The following is a 22,525-nucleotide window of genomic DNA, read 5'->3' as shown; positions in this document are numbered from 1 at the left end:
GCTTCAACTACTCTTTCCCATAACTTCATTGTATGGCTCATCAGCTTTATTCCTCTGGAGTTGCATTCTTACATTACACAACATTTTTAGCATTTTCAGAGGCAGGCACTTATACAAACACTTGGCGCTATCATACTAACATTTTTAACATAAACTAACATTTTTAACTTTTTCAGAGGTACTTGGCACTAGGTGTTAGAATGCTAACATTAGCATTGTTAGCATTCTTGAAGTCATTCAATCTCTTCCATGGTGTGTTTTCAAGGTCAAGGAGTCTAAATATGTAGATAAAATCAACGTAGGACTAATATTTATGGTGTAAATCACAATGGGGGGGACTATGGCGCTTCTGAGTGTGTTTGTAGTATGTGATATATGTCATCATGCTACACTAGCTACCATGCTACCGCGGTGTGGACTTTTAAAGAGCAGGCCGTCCAGCGGCATAAATGACGCCAGCGAGGGAAAGTTACCTCGGCGTCGGGCCGGAGGGAGCGCAGGTAGCTCTTCAGGTCTCCGTGGGTCATCAGCTCCATCACAACCAGGGTGGGCTGGCCCTTGGACACCACGCCCAGCAGACGCACCTGGTAAACAAGGCATGACTTGTTATGGTGAATAAAATACGTAGAATGAAATTCTCTTCTCAGTCCGGTGGGTGGCAGCAAGGAGCTTGAATCAACTTTACTGAACCGCAGCTCGACAATATCTGCTTCTTCTGATGATTTACTCGCACCAAAGTTTCATGGAATAAAACGCAAAACAACGTGTAACCTTCATGGAACGGTGAAATAATCCCTCACGACACTGCTCTCACAGTTCCACACCTTTAACACATACATCATCTCCCTTTGGTGCTTGACTACTTGCTCTTATTATGTCTACTATATCAGGTAATAGGCGTGTAAAGGTGACTATGGGGGTGTTATTTCATGTCTAGAGGACTCTAATCATGTTAAAAAGCTAATTTAGAAGGCCATTAACAGTTGTTATATGTCTTATTTTGTCTTATTATGTCTACTATATTGGGTAATAGGAGTGTAAAGGTGGCTATAGGGGTGTTATTTCATGTCTAGAGGGCTCTAATCATGTTAAAAAGCTACTTTAGAAGGCCAGTAACAGGTGTTGTATGTCTTATTTTGTCCTATTATGTCTACTATATCGGGTAATAAGAGTGTAAAGGTGGCTATAGGGGTATTATTTCATGTCTAGAGGGCTCTAATCATGTTAGAAGGCGTGTTTAGAAGGTGTTTAACAGGTTTTCTACACTCTGACTACCAAAATATTCAATTTGTAAATAAAGGCTACTTTGTGGACATTCCCTTAGCATGATGGGGCCTGGGGGCTCCGGAGCCAGTGATAGATGAGGGATTAATGTGCCGTTATTGTTAAGTATTGTAATCAGCTACGGTATTTATTCATGACATTGTGGTTGAAGCAATCAGGTCATTGATTGCTTTAATTCAAGCTGCCATTTTAAAAGTCCATCAATCCATCTTCGCTGCTGCTTATCCTTGTGAGTATGCTGGAGCCTATCCCAGCTGACTTATGGTTGCCAGGCGGGGTACACCCTGGACTGGTGGCCAGTCAGTCGCTTTTAAGAGATGGCGTGAGCGCTATCAGCTGTCCCCGCACACGAGTCTTGGCCGCGTGGATCTGACGTTTTTCCTTAAAAACACAAACAAACAAACAGGAAGTCCTTGAACGCGCCGCCTTCTTCTTACCACGTGGTGGCAGCTGAAGGCTTTCATGACCGAGGCCTCGTTGAGGAACTCGATCCTCTCCCTCAGGCTCGCAGACTCGTTGACCGTCTTCACGGCTACGCGGGTGTCGCCCTCGCCCTTGATGATGTCCTTGGCGATGCCCTCATACACCATGCCGAAGGAGCCTTGGCCCAACTCCCGCTTGATGTTGATCTTCTCCCGTGCCACCTCCCACTCGTCCTCCTCGTACACTGCACGGCAGACATCAGTTACACCGCTGCCAACAACACGTTAGTGCTCTTCAGGGGGCTTACTGTCGTTGGCGCTGAGGTACTCTGGGTTGGAGGAGGCGTAGATGGGACCGCTAGGCCCTTGTGTTTGACTGGAAGGGGGGGGGGAGCACCAGTTAAAAGAAAAAGAAGAAAGGAAGAATGGCGGAAGTTGAAGACAAAGGCAGCCCTACTTCTTCTTGAACATCACAAATCCTGCCACGGCCACACACAGCAACAGAACCACGCAGATGACCGGCCCGATCACAATCTTAGCCACGTTGAGGGGATCTCCTGTGAAGGCAGACGGTGAGGCGCCGCACACAAACTCCACAGAGAAAGCAGAGTGCCTGCACTCACTGGCATCCTGCACGTAGAAGTACGTGGGCTCCGTCCAGGACCCGTTCCCGGCCAGAGAGGTGGCTCGGATCCTAACGGTGTAGTTCCCCGAGTGCATGACTCTCACCTTGCAGCCGCGCGTGGCCTTGTACACGTTCCTGGACACGCAGTGGTGCAGCTCCTGCACCATACGTGAGGGAAACGCCAGCATCAAACACGGCGCCAATGCTGACGCCAGTGTGCACCGACCAGCCGAGCTGAGAGCTCTAAAACGCTCACCTCGCTGTCTCCGATGCGCTTGTAGTGGACCTCGTACAGGATGATCATGCCGTTGGGGGTGGCGGGCTCCTGCCACACCATGTGCACGGTCATGTCGGACACCTCGTAGGTGATGGCGCCCAGGATGTCGTCTGCTTTGTCTACGACCACAACAGAAGACAGAAGCAGGCCGTAAATGGAAAGGGGCTGCTATTTCTCAAACGTGAAAACTCATTACATAAACCTAACTGACAATGTGGAACGACAAACCACAGTCACTTATGAACACACACAGTAGGGAGGAATCCCTCGTTTCATTCATTCATAGTTCCAGACCCACCGAGTAGGATTCCTCATTTAGAAATGGAATATTTTGGTAGTTAGAGCATAGAAAACCTGTTTATCACCTTCTCAATATGATTTTTAACATTATTAAAGCCCTCTAGACTTGAAATAGCACACCTACAGTCACTTTAACACTCCTATTACCCAATATAGTGGACATCATAAGAGAAAATAAGACATAGAAGACACAGAAAACCTGTTTACCACCTTCTAAATATGATTTTTTTAACATTATTAGAGCCCTCTAGACTTGAAATAGCACCCCTACAGTCACTTTAACACTCCTATTACCCAATATAGTGGACATCATAAGAGAAAATAAGACATAGAAGACACAGAAAACCTGTTTACCACCTTCTAAATATGATTTTTTAACATTATTAGAGCCCTCTAGACATGAAATAGCACCTCTACAGTCACTTTAACACTCCTATTACCGCATATAGTAGACATAATAAGACATAAGACACAGAAAACCTGTTTACCACCTTCTCAATATGATTTTTAACATGATTAGAGCCCTCTAGACATTAAATAACACCCCTATAGTCACCTTTACACTCATATTACCCAATATAGTAGACATAATAAGACATAAGACATAGAAAACCTGTTTACCACCTTCTAAATATGATTTTTAACATGATTAGAGCCCTCTAGACATGAAATAACACCCCTATAGTCACCTTTACACTCCTATTACCCAATATTGTAGACATAATAAGACATAAGACATAGAAAACCTGTTTACCACCTTCTAAATATGATTTTTAACATGATTAGAGCCCTCTAGACATGAAATAACACCCCTATAGTCACCTTAACACCCCTATTACCGAATATAGTAGACATAATAAGAGAAAATAAGACATGAATAAACTCATGCTTGTATGTGTCGCAGTAAATGTGTTGTAGATCTGTGGAGGACAGGAAGTGATGTTGGGGGTTCATAGCTGAGTCTTTGCTTGGAGTGGGTTACAGCCACACCAGTAGCCTGTGTTATTATGATGATGATTATAAGGAATACAGTGTTCCCTTGTTTATCGTGGAGGTTAGCTTCCCAAAATAGCCTGCAAATAAGTAAAATCCGCCAAGTAGCAAACTTCATTTTTGTACAGTAATTAGGTATTTATTTGATCACATTTCACTGATTTGATCACATTTTCTCTCGTTTAAACACTCTCAAAAACCTTCGTTTGAGTTTGAATGATCAACCTACTTGGTTGGACACAACAAATGAGGTCGCTCATGTGTATTTCACTCCTCTGGCCGTGCCATTCCGCCCTGGTGCCCTTTCGCAGCACTGTAGTGTTTTTGTATCCCTGTTAAAACGTGGTGCTGCATGACTCCTGTTGCAGTCCTCCTCCTTCGAAGCGAGGGTTTATTTCCAGCATTCCGTAGTAGCTATTCTGCATTCTTTCAGCATGTCCACAAGTCCAGCCTTTTGTGCAATGGTTAGCGTCCTCCTCTGCCTTTAGGGCGCAGAACGCTTCGTCGACATTGCGGGTTTTGTCGGGCAGAAACTTGGAAACACAGAAAGACTGCAAGCTAGCGAGCAAGCAAGCTAGCAATGACACAGGAGACACGGCAGGGCGGCAAGGCTTAATGCCTTGTATTTTTCATTTTTATTTTATTTCATTTAGCCATTTTTATGCGTGAAAATGCTTCATTTAGGCAAAAAAACAATACGCAAATTTTGCTTCAATGAAAATTGGCTTAGAGTGTAATGACACCTCTGAACCACTAGATGGAGCCAAAAACAAATCCCATTCATTTAATTAGACGCTGCAAAAACCGTTGACCAATAAAGAACCTGAAGGAATGAAATGAAGCTGGTGCTGGGCTTGATAGGAAGAGTGGTGTGATCGTGGTGACGATATATTTTTGGGGGTGAAATTCATCCAAATCAAATTCATCAAATCTTGGCAGGCCTGAAGCGCTCGGTTTGTTGACGGTGATGAAAAGGTGTAAAAATCACGAGCTTTCTAACTATGAGGTTGTTGAAAAGATGAGAAGGGTTGCTATACACTATACACTCGTATATTACGTCTTCAAAGACGTCTATGAGCAGGTCCACTCCAGGTCCTAAAGAGCTTGAGAAGGAGGCTTTTTTAAAATTTGTTTTCAGCGCGTGTCGCTTGAACAAACAGTCATTGCTCCAAAAGTAATCCTGGTCAAATCAGTGCTGCTTGGAATGATTGGCCCATTCAAGGCTAGAATGACCTCATCTCAAATATTCCACTTTAAATCTCATTTTTGGAAAATAGTGCATGTTTTGCCTTTCTCACATGAAAGAAACCCTTGGAACAAAAAGGGAATCAAACATTAAAGAAATGATTAAAACTTGATATCTACGGGTAAATCTGAAGTTGTTAAAAATATTTGAAGCATTTAAAGTAAAACAAAAATCTCTATAGTGTGTATAAATATGATATATACGTATACTGTATATGAGGGGGGCTGCACGGTGGCCTAGCGGTTAGCATGTTGGCCACACAGTCGGGCATCCCTGTGTGGAGTTTGCATGTTCTCCCCATGCGTGCGTGCATGTGTGGGTTTCCTCCCACATTCCAAAAACATGCGCGTTAGCTTCATTGGAGACTGTAAATTGTTATGAACTTGAGTGTAATGGTTGTTTGTCTATATGTGACCTGTGATTGGCTGGCCACCAATCGCCCAAAGTCAGCTGGGATAGGCTCCAGCATACCCTGGTGAGGATAAGCGGCATAGAAGATGGCTGTCAGCACATTAACGGCGGTAACTCATCTATTTCATGACTAATGCTGTGAAATGTTTTGGTGTAACTGCGGCATACGCATCACGGAAAGCCACGTCTCTCTGCTGTCACTCAGAACGAGCTTGTCAACCCGTTGGAACCTCGCTCAATATCACGGCCTGACTCACGGTTTCATCTTACAAACATTAAACTCATCACGCAGCAAATAACACTCAGAAGTTACACCTCAGAAATATACAAACATGTATCAATGCATGTTTTATCTGCCCCCCCTCAAACATTTTAAAGAAATGCATTTCGATTGAGAAAACCATTTGATCGGAGGAGAGCATACTTATAGAAAATGGCTGCAATGCTGCTTCTGTCCACCAGACGGAGCCAGAGGACCAAAAGACAGGGAAACAGTGAAGGCGGGGAGGTGATGTCATTGCAGCTTATGGGAAACCTTTAAAAATGTTGGCGTTTTCTTTATTTTAAAGTCATATTGGGACATGTTTGGATATTTGTATATGAACCTTTGGAGTATAAGTTGCCATGTGCTGAATGTAGTGCTGTTACTAACTGTCTTTAAAGTTAACTGTTATGTTCTTATATTGGGTACTAATACTAACCTGCACTGACAACCACAAGCTTGTTGTGAGTGCACTGATAGCTCGTGCTTGGCTCCTGCCAAAGGAAGAGCTACGGCTTTCTCACCGACTCACTAGTATTTAAACAATCAGTACTAATTGTGAGTAAGATTAGAAATGAGCCGCACCGCTGTATAAGCCGCAGGGTTCAAAGTTGAAGAAAATAGTAGCAGTTTATAATTTCCGATTTGTAACTCCAACTCCAAACAAACATGTCTCTCGTCCATTTGTCATTGCAACAACATTTCCTCATTGTCACTTGATAGACTGCGAGATGCATTCAGGGACGCTCTGAACAACACAACATCTTCATTATGCGTGTATGTGTGGTCTAAACAAAGACCAACACAAAAGAAAAACAATAAGTGGATATTCATATCACTCACTTTGTAACTCTTAATGCCAAAGTACATGCTGCATTTAGGGATGCTCGAAAATCCCAGAAAATTCACTCAAAACATGGGAATTCAACTTAAATGACGTGATGTCTTTGAACGCAACTCCTCCATAACAATACAGTTAAAGTCTGACGCATTCTATTAAGTACTGTTAGGTAAATAGACTTTCATCCGTGTGTGCCATCTCTTAACGTGATTTCAATTTTCAGTTCATTTGGCGCTGTTAATACATATACATACAGTATATATATATATATACATACAGTATATATATATATACATACAGTATATATATATATATATATATATATATATATATATATATATACATACACATATATATACACATATATATATATATGCATACATATACATACATATATATACATATACATATATATACACATATATATATACACACATACATATACATATATATATACATACATATACATATATATATATACATATATACATATATACACATATATATACACATATATATATATGCATACATATACATACATATATATACATATATATACACATATATATATACACACATACATATACATATATATATATACATACATATACATATATATATATACATATATATACACATATATACACATATATATATACACATATATACACATATATATACATATATATATATACACATATATATACATATATATATATACATATACATATATATACACATATATACATATATATATACATACAGTGTATATATATATATATATACAGTATATATATATACACAGTATATATATATATATATATATATATATATATATATATAAAATCCTGCCCTTCTTTCTTTCAATAAAATACAGTAAACATGGGCACATTGCAGACATACATGTATACATATACATATATATACAGTATACACACACACATATATATATATACATATACATACACATATATATATACATACACATATATATATATATACATATACATATATATATATAAAATCCTGCCCTTCTTTCTTTCAATAAAATACAGTAAACATGGGCACATTGCAGACATACTGCGACATGGTGATTAATCATGATTAATTCATTTGAAAACTGTGATTAATCCCGATATCTATCTGTCTGTCTGTCTGTCTGTCTGTATGTATATGTATATATTCTAGGGATGTCCAATATTGGCTTTTTTGCCAATAACCAATGTGCCAATATTGTCCAACTTTCAATTTCTGACTCCGATATCAACTGATACCATTATATGTGTAACATCACATATGACATTGTGGTCACCCACAATATTGTTTTAGACATTTCTCTTGGAGATGAATTAAGTATCTATATCTATATCTATATCTACAGTATACAGTATCTATCGAGTGTACTTAATACATGTTATTGTATTATTTCCTATTGGAAAGAAGCGAGCGTGTGGGATGATGTGGTATCGTTTCGTGCTCGACATCGTACCTTCAGGCATGGTGCGGGCGCTGACGTACGCCGCCATGCTGCAGCGGGCCGGGTCGGTGGGGTGGTTGCAGGCGTGGATTTCAATCTGGTAGCTGGTGAAGTGGCGCAGACTGGAGATGACCGTGGACTCCTTGGCGTGCACGGTGACCACGGTCTTGGTGCTCTCAAACGTCTCCTCGTCATCGGGGATGAGGGTGCCCGCCGGCCTGCCGGAAGCCGTGGTGGGTAAAGGGCGTGTTTGGTTGGCGATGCCCATCACAGCACGCCGCTGTCGGGAGCGTCTGCGTGCAGAAGGGTGAGGTGATCAAAGATTGTTGATCTACAAGTCCTCTGCAAAAGGAATTGTTCATGAATATTTCACGTGTGGACATCTTGTGTTGCGTCGTACTTCATCTCAAAGACTTCGTTGTGTAGGTAGTTCTCAAACGTCTTGCGGTACTCCAACTCCTCCTTCTCCTTCTTCAGCTCCTTGTCCGTCTTCGGGCAGGCGCAGCACCGTGTCCCCAGGCCCTGCTCCTCCGTCTGGTTCCACTTTTGCTCCTCGTCGCTGTCCACCTGAGTGGGCACTCGCGACGGCAGCTTCATGCCTGACAGGAGGGAGTCAAACAACGGCGTTACAAAGCACGACAAGACAACAAACACACGCACATGCCCGGGGCGGGCATGATTGTGCACACGAAGGCAACTCTATCATAAAAACCCTAAATTTCATTGGTCAAAGGGCTAAAGAAGAGCAGGGTGGGGCACACTCGTGCTTTGTGGGCTGGCGGTGGTGGTGACGTTCCCGTATTTTCAAATGCAAATGTTGACAGTTATGGTGATACGTGACAGAGCAGATTAGTCTAACATCTACGGTACCTGGGAGGCTGAATAGGCTCAGTTAGCATAACAAGCCAGAGAGTTACGGGAAAGCAAGTTCACAAAACTCCCGATCTCATTGCACATCATTCAATGCATTGAATTCTTGCATGAACAATTTCTATGAAGTTCATGTTTCATTTCATTTCTTCTTGGAGACAGGAGCAGCATATAGTCGTCACAAGTCGAAGGTAATGTTCACGTCTTGCTTCATGTCAGTCAGTAGAAAGAAACATTTGAAAACAAGCAGGTAGATCCAGCAGATAGAGTGCATACACCTGTGCATACACCTGTACATACACCTGTACAAGTCACAGGACCAGCCAAACTATGCTATGACAACAAACACCAGCACGCACCTTTCTGACAGTAGTCAAACTTGTAGAGCTCGCTGGCCTCTGCCTGCCGCTGACAGAAGACCAAGTAGTGAGTGATGTTGCCATTGGGGTCGTTGGGGGGCTTCCACTTGAGGATGATCTGGGACGAGGAGTTGGACGAGGAAATCGGGTCCAGCGGCACTGAAGGTTCTGTGGCAGAGGACGGAGGAGGCTGCCGTGTCACAATATGCCGTAGAACATCAAAGACGTCGCAAAACTTGAAATGTACTTCCTGCATGTTTGGATCTACCAGAAAGCTCCGATGCATGGACACGGCCTTTCTAGGGCTTGAGGGCTTTCTAATCCATTCTGTGGGTATCACAATTACATCGGACAAAGATGTATTGTTTGAGCGTGCGAATTCCCACAGGAGGCTTGTAAAATGTAAATGTGGGGAAAACACCCATCCTTGTTCGACAAAGCATGAAGACTGGCCTGTACTTCTTTTTAGAACCCGACTAGTCCAAAAACTGGAGTGATTGGCATGAGGCTAACAATGGGACCCAGTAACAGTGGTTGGCTTATTTTTACACTTGTACGACACTTCCTTTTAAATAACCACAACAAAAGGTAGAAATATGTGCGTGTTGGCTATTATCTTCACCTGAAAGACCAAAAAGTGGGAGCCAAAGAAGCATAATACCGATGTGTGCTAAAATAGTGCAGCATGCATTAGGGGCGTTCACGCTTGCACGCCTTTCACCTCCGCATTGTCCCGCAGTAAGCGTGAAGACTAGATTGCGAATTGTTTGTGTTCCATGCTCCCGCACGACTTATTTACACCTCGTCAAGTAATGTTTACATCTCGTGCACGACAACAACGTGCGTTGTTCCCTCATGGGTGTGCATCGTCCTGCATCCGTGAAGCGGTGGTGGCATCACCCCTGTAGCTTCATTAAGTCCTCTATTTGCAAGGAACCTACGAGATATTGAACTCCAGAGAAGAAGCTCCTCCAATAAAGAAACTTTCTCGCAGCTACAGGCAGAGAATGTGCAAAGAGCAGGAAGGAGGAAATAAACTAGAAAAAAAAGAGACACGACGAGTGTGGGAGAGGGAATTGCTGAATTGCTGAAGCCATGGCTTTGGGCACGATGATCAGGTATTGACAGAAAATCTCAAGGAAGAACCAAGAGGCTACAAAAATTACTTGATAATTCCACCCAAATTGGTGGTGGAAAAGTTAACCCATTCATGTGAATGAGACACGCATCGCCCGCATTGTCCACTTTTGAAATGGTCAAAATTTGTGCCACGCAATGTGAACGCGGAGCAACCTACGTGTAAACAATGCGGGCGGTGCCCGTCAAAGCTCACCACTGCATTTGTCATTCAGATGAATGGGTTAACTTTTCCACCGCCTCTTGAAGCAATCCTTGAAGGAATTCTTAAGTAATTTCTGCAGCGTCTTGGATCTTCCTTGTGATTTTTTGTTAATAAGTGATGATGATGCCCAAAGCAACTCCCTCTCCCACACTGTCCGTGTCTCTTTTTTTCTGCTAGTTTTCTGCCTCCTTCCTGCTCTTTGCACATTCTCTGGCTGCAGCTGCGAGAAAGTATAGACTTACAGTTCTTCATTGCAGGAGCTTCTTCTCTGGAGTTCAATATCTCATTAGTTCCTTGCGAATAGAGGAGTTCATGACGCTATGGGGTGATGCCACGTCTGCTTCACATATGCGGGAAGTGGTGGTGACGATGCACACCCCTGTGGGAACATGGGTATGCGCTGGACACAAGTCGTGCGGGAGTGTGGTCATTTTGTGCCAATGCACACCATTTTTGGTCACGACTCGCATGCGAAGTGCGGAATTTATGTGTAAACGGAACACAAATGGCGCGCAAACTAGCCTCCACGCTTGTCATAACTAAATGACATGTACTGCTAAGGAAAACTGTGGGAAAATGCGGAGGCGAAATGCGTGCAAGTGTAAGAAGTGCTTTTAGCAGATAAATAAAAAGTTTTAGAGATGTACTCATTTGCATCAAGTGCAGGACACTGACCCTGTGCAAGGTTGAGGCGACTGGGGGAGCACAACCAATTTCCATGTTATTGTGGTATGAACAGATTAGATATGCGAGTCAGACATTCGAGTGGGTGATAAAATAAAGGATCTTTGACAGGGCCTAGCCCACAGTGCTGTGTTGGTGGGGGTGTTGTCTGGATGCAAGGGTGAAGGAGACTATTTGAAGCGCTGCATCACACCAGTCCAACCGCATTATTCGTTATGACGGCTCTGGCCTTCTGGCGAGGTGCGGTGCTCTTCAATGACACTGCTGACGCAAACGCCGGGACCTTGGACCCGGAGGTGGCAGGCGAGTATCACCCTCCTCTTGGCACGGCTGCTTGAACAAAAAAGCTTGCTTTGCTTCTTGGCAGCGACCAATGACAGGTCTCGTGCAAAAGAAGATAAAAGGTGGTGTAAGTGTAGCTGCAATGAAGGGAACACAAAACAATCCAAAGTATTTTTACGAGAGGCACCTTGTCAGTGGCGTCTGTCATCACATGGCTGGCACACGCAAACTGACTGGTTATGATGCGCTGCCACACAACATGCCAGCACATACTGCTTTGTTTGTTTTCTTATTATGTGATACGTGATACGTGATACGTTTGCTGAGCTGCTGGAAACGCAAAATTATCTTGGAGATAATCAATCAATCAATCAATCTAATCTTATCTTCTGGGTGCCCTGAAATGGTATTTTTTTCAAGCGCGTGAGAAAATCTGAAAACGCCGGCTTGTTGTTTTTGTGAAGACAGCCGACATCGATGTTGTACAAAAACGATGACGTTACCGACACAACGCCACCCCTTCGCAATATGTGGATATTTGCTCTCATGTGACTCACGCCAGTCGACATTCTCCTGATATTTTGTTGTCTTCTTCTCGCAGAAGTAATTCCACTTTGTACGTCCAGATGAGCCTGGGATGCGTTCTTTCTTCTTCTATGGTTTGGTGTGTCACGTGGTTCCGTCTGCGTGTCTTTTCACAGCGATCCTTTTCACATCCTTCCCATCTCGATGCAACTATTTACTAACCCGGCACAGTGTGGACGCACATTTTTTTCAACCCGCCAAAAACAAATCTCAGGAGCGTTCCCATGTGGTCAGGGCTTGAACACGGTGGCAAAAACAGTTGCCAGTGCCAGAACTTTGATAAAGACGGCGATAAACACGATTGAATTCCAGAAAGAAAACCTAGCCAAGTAGGAAGGTAGCGTCTGTTGCGTAAGGGTTCCTAGTTGACACATGTTGCAAGGGGGAATGGTTGAAAGGAGACACATTACGTGTGTAATGATGATTGCGGCTGCTGCTGAAGTCTACAATTAAGTGATGAAGTCTTGAAGGTAAGTGTGTGACCGACTAGAATGAAACATGTTTTCTGAGTGTAAAACTATCATTGTTTTCTATAAAACGTGTTTTTGTTCATATTTGTGGGTGTCTGGAACAGATTAGACTTAAATTATTGCAATAAAAATGTATTTGGGTTTGGTCTGACCTTCTGTAGCAGCTTAATGTATATCCACGTCTGACACTGATAGTATCTCTTGAGAAGATATGCTGTCATAAACATGCTGGCTGAAATGTGAGATGCTGTAATAACATATGGAATGTGTTATTCTTACTAAAGAATACCAACAAACGTGGATGCTCTTCCAGAGGTTTTCTTCCATCTTTCCTTGATTAAAGGGATTTATTTCAGGGTGGGGAGAGCCACCCCGCCTTATGGGACAGTAAATATGATGGGTGTCACATGCTATAAGGCTTACAAAAGCCCCCTGGAGACTGCTTTAGGAGAACTAGTGATCTAGGCAAAGCCCCTCACCTACCATACATATGTTATATGAGTGGCGGCCACATGTTGCTGCTTTCCTTTGCTGTGTTGCTGTAGGAGGGGGCCAGACATTGATTTCCTTCCACAAATATAGCAACTGAATTGACAAATCGACAAAGAGGAAGCCTAAATGTGGCAAACGGCGCCATCTTACTGGTGGCGTTGGTGCGCACGTAGATGATGTCACTCTTGGCCCCGTTGACCTGGTGCTCATCAGAGGCGGAGAGCTGTGTCTTCACCATGATGGCGTACTGCGTCCAGGGCTTCAAGGGCAGGATGAGGTGGCCTGGCTCAAAGTGGTCCCTGTCGCCCTCGGTGGAGCGCGGCGGCGGGTCCACATCCGCGATGACCCAGCTGTTGGAGCCGCAGGCGTCCTGCCCGTCAAACTCCGTCACGTTCTGAAAGGGCCTATCAAGGAGGAACACGTTGAAAATGACAGTTGAAAGAAGCTGTTGGATTTGTCATTTCCAACAGCGACAGGATGGGACACCCATCGGACACACAAAACATCCAACTTCTCCAGTCCCAGGGAGCTATGCGTCACAATCTGGGGAGAAGATGTCTCAAAAATGTCCAAAAACACAAAAGATGAATTCCACAAGCACGCTTTGCCTTTTTGTAGGGATGCTGATATTGGTATAAAAATGACATATTGGAGATATATACTGTATATATTTTTATTTTTTCTGCCAATATTGATGTGAATGAGTGAGACCTCATCAAAGTGCGCCATGCTGCACTGAGCAAAAAAGCTTGCTAGCTCAGTATGTCTGCGGTCTACTGTCAGTTTGGCCTACGGATTGTAAATATGCAATGTGCAATGACTGTAAAGAACTATTCATGAAAGGGGGGGTAAGGCCTCTCCCTTCAATACTTACAGTCTAATAGCACACCTCAGCGAGATTCACACGAGGTCACACTGGCACTATGCAGCAAAACACGGTGCAAAATACACAGTCATGGAAAAAATGATTACGCCACCCATCCTTGTTTCTTCAGCCGATTGACCCGTTTTAATGCCTGGTACAACTAAAGGCACATCTGTTTGGATAAATATAATGATGATAACAAATATATGATGATGATATACAAATAAATAATAAGAGCTTCTTCCATGAGTAGCTGTAGCATTGTACTGCCAAAAAGTGTACCTCTTTTGAGCTATTTTTGTGGGCATCGTTATATTTGTCCAGACAAAAGGTACCTTTAGTTGTATCAGACGTTAAAATGAAGAAGAAACTGAAGAAACACACATATATACTGTATATATATGCTTACGCCTCCTTGTAGAGCACCATGAAGCCCAGCAGGTCTCGAAAGTCTGGGGGCCAGAAGGCTTCCCACTTGATCATGATCTTATCGCTCATGGTGCGGATCTGAGTGAACTTCAGCACGTGGTTCTCACCTGACAACACAAATTGCAGAACGTGAGGCGAAGACAGACGCGGAAGATGTTCCCAGTAAGAACGTAGTTGAGGAGGAAGGATCTGCCGCCCGTGTGCACACACTCCATCATTCTAGAGCGGTGGATATGCTTTTGCCTTTATCTCATATGACAACTTATACAGAGCGTGCATCCATAAATGTGCACGAGAAGAGTCACATACATTAGCTGTTTGCTCCTGTTTGACTAGCAAGCGCACAGGAGAGCAGACAATAAGCGCTAAAGAACAAAGTGGCGATGCTAATAAAAGATCTGCAAACACAGGCAGTCGGGAAATGACTACCATAACCGCAACACCGAATGCGCTCGCCTCTGCACCGTGTCACCGTAGCAACTTACACGAGGCCTGGTCCCCGTTGGTCTTGGATGCAATGTCGTTCTTGCGGTCTTTGGTGCCCGTCACCTCCTCCATCTTGCGTATCTCGGACATGCAGAGCTTGGAGTTGTAGTGGAAGAACATGCGGCCCTGCGGAATGCTCAGCTTGTGCTTGGACCAGTCCCACAGCTGCCGCAGGTTCTGGTTGTCCAGGGCGTAGAAGGAGTAATTGCTGGGAAATGGAATGATCATCAATCAATGCTTCAAAGCCTTAAAGGCTCCCCGACATGATTCATCAAGTTTGCTTAAATATCTTATATATTGTTTGGAATTACGTATGTATTATTCTACATTGCTCCATTTTTGAAAGCCAACAGTAAATTCACAAAAATGACATTTATAGTTGATGGCGCCAGCCCTGACAAAAGTCGCAGTTCTGCCTCGTTTCCAGAAGTGACGTCATCTTGTGACACCTCTCAGCTAAAGCAGAGTAAATAAACGCTTCTCCAAGTAGATGGTGGACGTGGTTTGGTATATTTTTCACCCAAACAGTAGTCATGCCAAAATGTCGTGTTGCTGCTGGATGTTAACAGTATTCAAGTGATACAGTAAGTTTGGTTTCTTTTACAAAAGAGGAAGGTTACGACAACAATGGACGACGCAAGTGCAGAAACCGAAACAGTTCTGTTCTTTGCAGTGATCATTTCACTGATGACTGTTATATAGGAACACGTTTACATGAAGCATTTGAAGTATGCTATAAATGCATTTTGAAAAGGGATGATATTCTGCCGTTACACAGGAAACAGAGTCAGTCAGAGTCTGTCATGTCTTGGTTACATAATGTCTTCTAAACAGTATTACATGATAGCGACAAGGCTGTAGAACATTATACATGTTATATAAACATCTTTTCACAGCAATGTTTACTGTGGGGGGCGGGGCGACAGTGGCAAAAATGGATCCACATATACAATCAACCAGGCTATAAAAAGCCCTTTACGCTCATTAAGAAGACCATTTAAAAGAATAGTTGAAGGATAAGCAACTCCAGAGTCATTTACACTCATCATTCTGTGTTTTGAAGGCAACCAATCTTCATCTCCATGTCTTAAGGCTTAAGTCCATGTTCTGCAAGTTCTTCCAAATGTTTCATTTCCAAATGTTTGTTCCTATTGACACATGGCTCAAATATTGGCTATAATCACTGTAAACATCCTCTGTGTCGTACACCGCCATGTTTGTTTACCTAAATTATGGTACTAGCATCACTTCTGGAAATAAGACTGAACTGCGAGAGCTAGACGCCACGAACTTTAAATGTCATTTTTGCAAATTTCCCTGTTGGCTTTCAAAAATGGAACAATGTAGACCAGGGGTCGGGAACCTTTTTGGCAAAGAGAGCCATGAAAGCCACATATTTAAAAATGTATTTCCGTGAGAGCCATATCATGTTTCAACACCGAATACAACCAAATGTGTGTATATTTAAGGAAGACCAACAATTTTAGAATTTAATAAGTCTCTGAATTTATTCTTTTTATAAAAATGTTATATTGAAGCTAACCAATAATAAATACATTACTTTTTACCATTAATGCAACTTCTGCTGCTGCATGGTTTTGCGCGCTACTCCGTATCTTTCTTTCCATTTTTCGTCAAAAGGGTTGTCTCTGCACAATTAGCTAGCTGAAGGATTAAAGGAGGGACGACCCCAATAATCAAGTTTTGGTGTCTGACACTGGAAAATGGGAAGGACAGCTGGCATTGCGCTACAAAATCAAATGGATTAAAATGCATTAGAATGCATATTTTAAATGTTATTTTTAACACTGATTTCTGTCATGTTTTACTTTAAAATGTCAGGAAAACAAATTGAAATAAAACAGATTTTATGGTGTTAAGAAATGTCTGAGAGCCAGATGCAGTCATCTAAAGAGCCACATCTGGCTCCCGAGCCATAGGTTCCCTACCCCTGATGTAGACCATAATTACAAACAAAATAGAACGTATTTAAGCAAAGTTGATGAATGGTGTCAGGGAGCCTTTAAACAACAAGCTAAGGTGGGCCGTGATGTTCTTCTGCATTCATAACAGACGTGATGAGGATCCCTGGGGGTAAATTTGCTGCCTCACCCAATTTCTGTCTCCTCCCCGCGGATAACGCGGAGCTTGCGGAAGAACGACAGGGAGACGAGGGCGTAGGACCGCCGCACCGTCATGTAGCCGGTGATCTCCTCCAGCTGGCCCAGACTGGCCTCCAGTTCCGCCGCTATGTTGTCTGTCGCAAAACACACAAGACGTGAGGGTCTGATTCGTTAACTGGCATCACTGTGGAAGAAAACGACTCCTCACTTCCTCCCCGCAGGTTGATGACCAGACTGCCGTTCAGGATGGTGCAGCCTCTCAGCGCCTGAGCCGCCGTGACCGAGTCCACAGTCTTTAGGCCCATGCATACCTTTGGACAGAGGCCGGCACATGGTGTACAGTTCAGTCTGGAGGAAGAAAGAAACAAACAATCTTGGAATGTTACACCCGAGCCGACAAAACTCATTTCACTCCGGTACCCGCAGTCAGTTTATCTCCGCGGAAGCACACCAAGGGTGCACACTCGGTGTTCCAGCCTGTGTCGCATTACATCATTTCTGGTTCCAACAGAGAAGCAAAAGCATTCAAACTTACCATAGCATGTTTGTGGCAACCGGAGTCAAACATGGCACATGTCGTCAGACTTTCAACTACGTGAACGCCCAAGTGCTTCCAGACGCTCACTTTAAATCCAGTTTACGCTCAGCCATTCTGGTAGCGTCTTACAATTAGGTGCACCACCATACACGCCACTTCCACTTTATGACTTTTTGTTCCGTCAGCATCAATTATTGCCATTTATGAGTCGATGAAAAATCGTCAATGTCCGCATCGTGATGCATCTACGAATCGATTATTTCCCCCACCCCCCAATTCGATGTACTCGCAATGTAGTCAATCATATCGATTATCGACAATAATCTGTCGGACAATTCTCGACCAGGCCTACTGATATGTATCAGAGGCACTCCTCTTTTCGTTTCTTGGACTAAGATAAAGACTTCTGGCTTGATCCACCAGCCATCCCTCTACTCTATTTTTCTATCTCAAACCAACCGGTCGAGACAGACGGCCGCCCCACACGGCCTGGGTTCTGTTCAAGCTTTCTTTCCCGTCGCCAGGTGTTTGCTCATGTGGGGTTTCAGTTGGTTCTGTTTCCAAGTGTAAAGTGCCATGAGACAACTGTTGTGATTTGGCGCCACATCAAGGCATTGAACTGAACTCAGGTAGCACTAACAACAAAAGCAAAGTAGGTACAACAACGGCGATGCCATTCTCTTTATCCGGCTCTCATCTCTGCCCTCGCCCTGCATCAACATCCTGTGAGAAATATCAAGCCCATTAGCAGCGCGGCTAAATGTGTTTGTCTGCCCTTTCTTTTGCTCTCTCATGCCAGTGCTCCAAAGTTCACATGGGGCGACAGACGTGATTCACTCCGAACGCAACAAAACTCATGTGAAAATCATCTTGATTCCGCTTCAGTCTTTATGAGCCGCCCTAACCCGGTGAAAGCACCTGGCTTACATAACATGCGCTCATAACACAGACGGGCGTAGCTCTGTGGATGAAATAATTTCCTCAAAAGCCATCTGTACAATCCCATCACTCGTAACACGGGGCGAGCTGAAATCCAAAGTACCCGGCAACCGCAGCAAATTCACTCGGCAGAGCATTTTTCCCCGTAACGATTAAGGTTGCGATTAAAGCCAGGATTAGACACCAGTGATGCGTGCTTTTGCTCGGGGTCATTGTTTGGTCCGGCTGCTTTTGCTCTTCTGTGTAGTGCACCCGAGTAGAAACTAATTGGTAATGTTATGCATGGCCGTGACTTGTCTACGAGGCCAAATACGTAATGCGTAGAAAACAAAGGCGCGCATTGTGGGCCACCGCCGTGTTGTGTTTGAGATTAATAACAGATTACAGCAACTAAAACAACAACCTATGTAATGCAGGGCTTGAAAAACAGAACCAAGAAGAAAAACATCTTCCCTTCACGTACAATCAATGTTGACCTCTTTCCTCTCCGGTGCCACACGTGCACACTGAGCACAACGCTGTTTATTCCAAGCGCCCTCATTTGTAGCACGCATAGCGATGGGAAGGGTTGAGCCAGCACCAGAGAGAGTTTAGAGTAAAACTGCTGATACGCGAGTGGAAGAGGGTTCCACGTGGGTCAGCGGCGACAGACTTACACAAACTGCACTGATGGGACGCACTATTAGCTATGCCAGGAGTGCTACCCGGGGGCCATTTGAGGGCTGCAGGTTGTTCTTTTATTTTAGTGGCTCTGCAGCACATTCTAAAAATAAATGTAAACAAGAAAACTTAAAAAAAAAAAAAAAAAAAAACACAACAGCATGGGTGATAAGAAAAGACAACATTTTCCAGCATTTGTGCGTGTTTGATCTAACAGAGCTGCTGTGGCCATTGTATGGCTTGACGACGCTGACAATAAAGCTTTCACACACGCAATCTAAAAAAATAAATGTGTGCAATTGCTGTTGCTTTTCCCAGGAAGTGACTGTGTGCGGGTTGTGATGCTTTGTATGCTGTGTAACTAGACAGTAGTCATGTTGCTGCTTAGCAATCATGATGAAGAGAACACGTCCACCTCAACACAGCCATTTATCATAAAAATGACCGCTTTGGAGCTCACATTTATTATGTCAAAATATTAGGGCTGTCAAAAATAGCGCATTAACAGCGGTAACAAATGTATTTCATTAATTACGTTCACATTTTTTGCATGATTAACGCATGTGCACCATGTCAAGCCACCTCTTATATAACTTGATTCTCACCTGAACACAGCAACAAAATGCAGTTTTTAAATGAAACTTTTTATGATGAAGGGAGAACACATGGCACCAGGACACCCTAGGCCGCAGGACACCCCCCACCCCCGTGGAACACCTATGTCATGTTAGAAGACGGACCTTGCTGCGTTTTCTGGCAGCATGACAAGAACGTCGGGAGTGTGAGCCTTGTGTTTGGCTGGCAGGCACAAGACAACACAAGACTTCTCCACGGTGTCGGGGGAGGAGAAAGAGAAGCGACCGAGGTCATTGGGGGGTTAGCGCGCATGCAAATCCCTCCAGCAGGGGAGGGAAGCCAGTGAGATAAAAAAAAGGGGGAAAAACTTTAAATTCCGTAAAGTGGAGCAAAGGGGAACGAGCGTCACGTCTGAATGTCTGAGGTGAATTGCGGCGAGCTGAGCTAATAACCATCAATTTTGTGTCGCAAGGACGCACGCACGCATGCGCACTCAGGCTTCTGATTAGCTAAAATGCACAGGACAGCCACTGAATGTGTTTTTATGCGGACAGATTTTTTTAAAACTCCTCAGGTGTGGATGGAGATTTTTTTTAAGGCGGTTAAATGGTTCCAGGCCCGTGATTGGTGAATTTCCATGAAGTATGATTCAATATTTATAAATGGAATATTTTTGCAGTTAGAGCATAGAAAACCTGTTTATGACCTTCTAAATACACTTTTCACCTTTATTAGAGCCCTCTAGACATGCAATAACACCCCTGTAGTCGCATTTACACTCCTATTACCCAATATAGTAGACATAATAAGAGAAAATACGACATTTAGACATAAATAAGACAAGATAGACTCACATGCTGGCATTGACAGCGTACTTCTTGGTGGCTATTGTCTCATCAATGTAACGTTACTGACACCTAGAGACCATTGTAGAATACTACTCTACCGCCACCGTTTATGGTTAATAAGAGACTCATGATGCACTTCAATGGTTTATTAACAAGCTCAGAACACATGCAGCAAACTTGCACACAGGAGCTGCTGTCGGCCACTCTCTCTACACTGCTCAGCTAACGGTCTACTCTAGCGCACAAGTCACAGATGTTGTATTACACCTCATGTCATGTCTTTTGAGTGCCTTAAATTTGTATTTTCCTTCATTGAGACATTTTTATGCTTGAAAATGTTTCATTTACGCCATGAATACGTACAATTGGCTTAAATATGCTTAAAAAATTTTTTTTTTACTAATAATAGACCTTATCCAACCACGAAACAGCAATCATATGTCAATACATTTTTGAAAAATGGTGATAGAGTGAGGGCGCGATATTGGAAGCGTGATGTAGCGAAGGACGACTGTTATCTGTATTTGTGTGGACTTAGCCAAAAGATTCTCTATATTAGGGGTGTCAAAACTCAAAGCCTACTTGAGGTTGTGGGCCGACATGGACATTACCCCTCAACCCCCATCTTTGTATCTTTATTATTATTTATCCTGAAATCCTTCTTGTCCTTTTAAGCAGCATATTTGGTGAATGAAGCACACTCGTATGCATCATCGGCACACGCACACAGATGACAGGACAAGCCCCAAAAATCCAAGAGCAGTTAGTATGGTCAGATTTTGAGAAAATGTCTCATTAGCACTGACGAATAGATAAGTCAGCAGCCTACACACCTTTTGTCTCGGTTCCCCGCGCGTGCAGTGCTGGGATTAGAACATACCAATATAATGCACCCCTGGGGTTGCGTTTTCAGGTTGGGACAACATGCGCATGAATGTGTTTTTATGTGGGCATATGTTTTTTTTTTTTTTTTTTTAATATACTCGTGTGGATGGACATTTTTGAAATTATTTTTTTTTTACATCTGAGTGGGGGAAATGTGCATTTTCTTCGTGTCTGTCCTTTCCTGCTTGAAATGTTTACTTTCAAGCAGGATCAAAGTCTGCGGCTGTACGACTGTGGCTGTTCTGGTGTCTGGCCTCCACATCATTCTCTCAATGTCCTGGCTAAAGTACAGTATTTTATAGCAACACAAACACATCACAATCTGATGAGAGCTGATGACAGCTGTGGAATGGGCAGATTACGCGTTTCTCAGCATGCTTTGCTGTAGTTAAAATGACGACATTTGAATGTCTTACGCCTCTTTAAGGTGTTATTTTGTACAGACAGGTTGTGATAGTTACAGTTCAATTATGATGATAAATGATAATGCCAGAGTAGTAGTTGATATCGGTGGAATGGCTTAATTGTTTGGTAAGGCCTGTGGGGCGGGTCAACTCAGTGCTATTTTACAAACCGTTTAGCGGGCTGGATGAAATTGCAGCGTGGGCCATATTTGGCACCCCGGGCATGAGTTTCACACGTGTGATCTATATGCATGATGGGGAGCTCTGTTCTTTTTAGGAATGTGCTCAAAAACATCCCATCCAACATCATCTATTGCACATGAAAGCAGAGTTCTGCTGTTTTTAAGGGCTGACAGACGTGCTCTGTTGTTTTGAGGAATCTGCAGCAAAAGCTGGTGTGCTATTAGTCAGTCATGGGCTGGATTGGACAATCCTTTATGTCTGCTTGCTCTTCATCACTATTCCACAGCTCTCATTTGGGTGCAATGTGTCAATCGAGTAATCGCTGCTGCTTTCTAATAAGCTCAGTGTGTGAAAAGTCATCAGCGAA

The 22,525-nt window shown here is 43.3% G+C and overlaps 1 protein-coding gene across 1 annotated transcript in view; it reads right to left on the bottom strand.

Moving 5' to 3' along the window:
* Window positions 1-22,525, bottom strand: part of insra (insulin receptor a) — a 67,930-nt gene that overhangs the window by 5,272 nt on the left and 40,133 nt on the right. Inside the window, exons 4-17 of the mRNA XM_054767008.1 lie at window positions 17,334-17,473; window positions 17,115-17,259; window positions 15,002-15,210; window positions 14,497-14,623; window positions 13,373-13,626; window positions 9,368-9,535; window positions 8,539-8,737; window positions 8,151-8,431; window positions 2,588-2,727; window positions 2,330-2,489; window positions 2,164-2,263; window positions 2,015-2,082; window positions 1,722-1,951; window positions 474-584 (exon numbers count right to left, since the gene is read on the bottom strand). Of these exons, the coding sequence (XP_054622983.1) occupies window positions 474-584; window positions 1,722-1,951; window positions 2,015-2,082; window positions 2,164-2,263; window positions 2,330-2,489; window positions 2,588-2,727; window positions 8,151-8,431; window positions 8,539-8,737; window positions 9,368-9,535; window positions 13,373-13,626; window positions 14,497-14,623; window positions 15,002-15,210; window positions 17,115-17,259; window positions 17,334-17,473 (2,332 nt within the window). The remainder of the gene's footprint in view (window positions 1-473; window positions 585-1,721; window positions 1,952-2,014; window positions 2,083-2,163; window positions 2,264-2,329; window positions 2,490-2,587; window positions 2,728-8,150; window positions 8,432-8,538; window positions 8,738-9,367; window positions 9,536-13,372; window positions 13,627-14,496; window positions 14,624-15,001; window positions 15,211-17,114; window positions 17,260-17,333; window positions 17,474-22,525) is intronic.

The sequence above is a fragment of the Dunckerocampus dactyliophorus genome, chromosome 2 (assembly GCF_027744805.1).
Source record: "Dunckerocampus dactyliophorus isolate RoL2022-P2 chromosome 2, RoL_Ddac_1.1, whole genome shotgun sequence".
Classification (NCBI taxonomy): domain Eukaryota; kingdom Metazoa; phylum Chordata; class Actinopteri; order Syngnathiformes; family Syngnathidae; genus Dunckerocampus; species Dunckerocampus dactyliophorus.
Note: the sequence above shows the minus strand (reverse complement) of the source record. Positions and strands in the feature narration are given on the sequence as shown.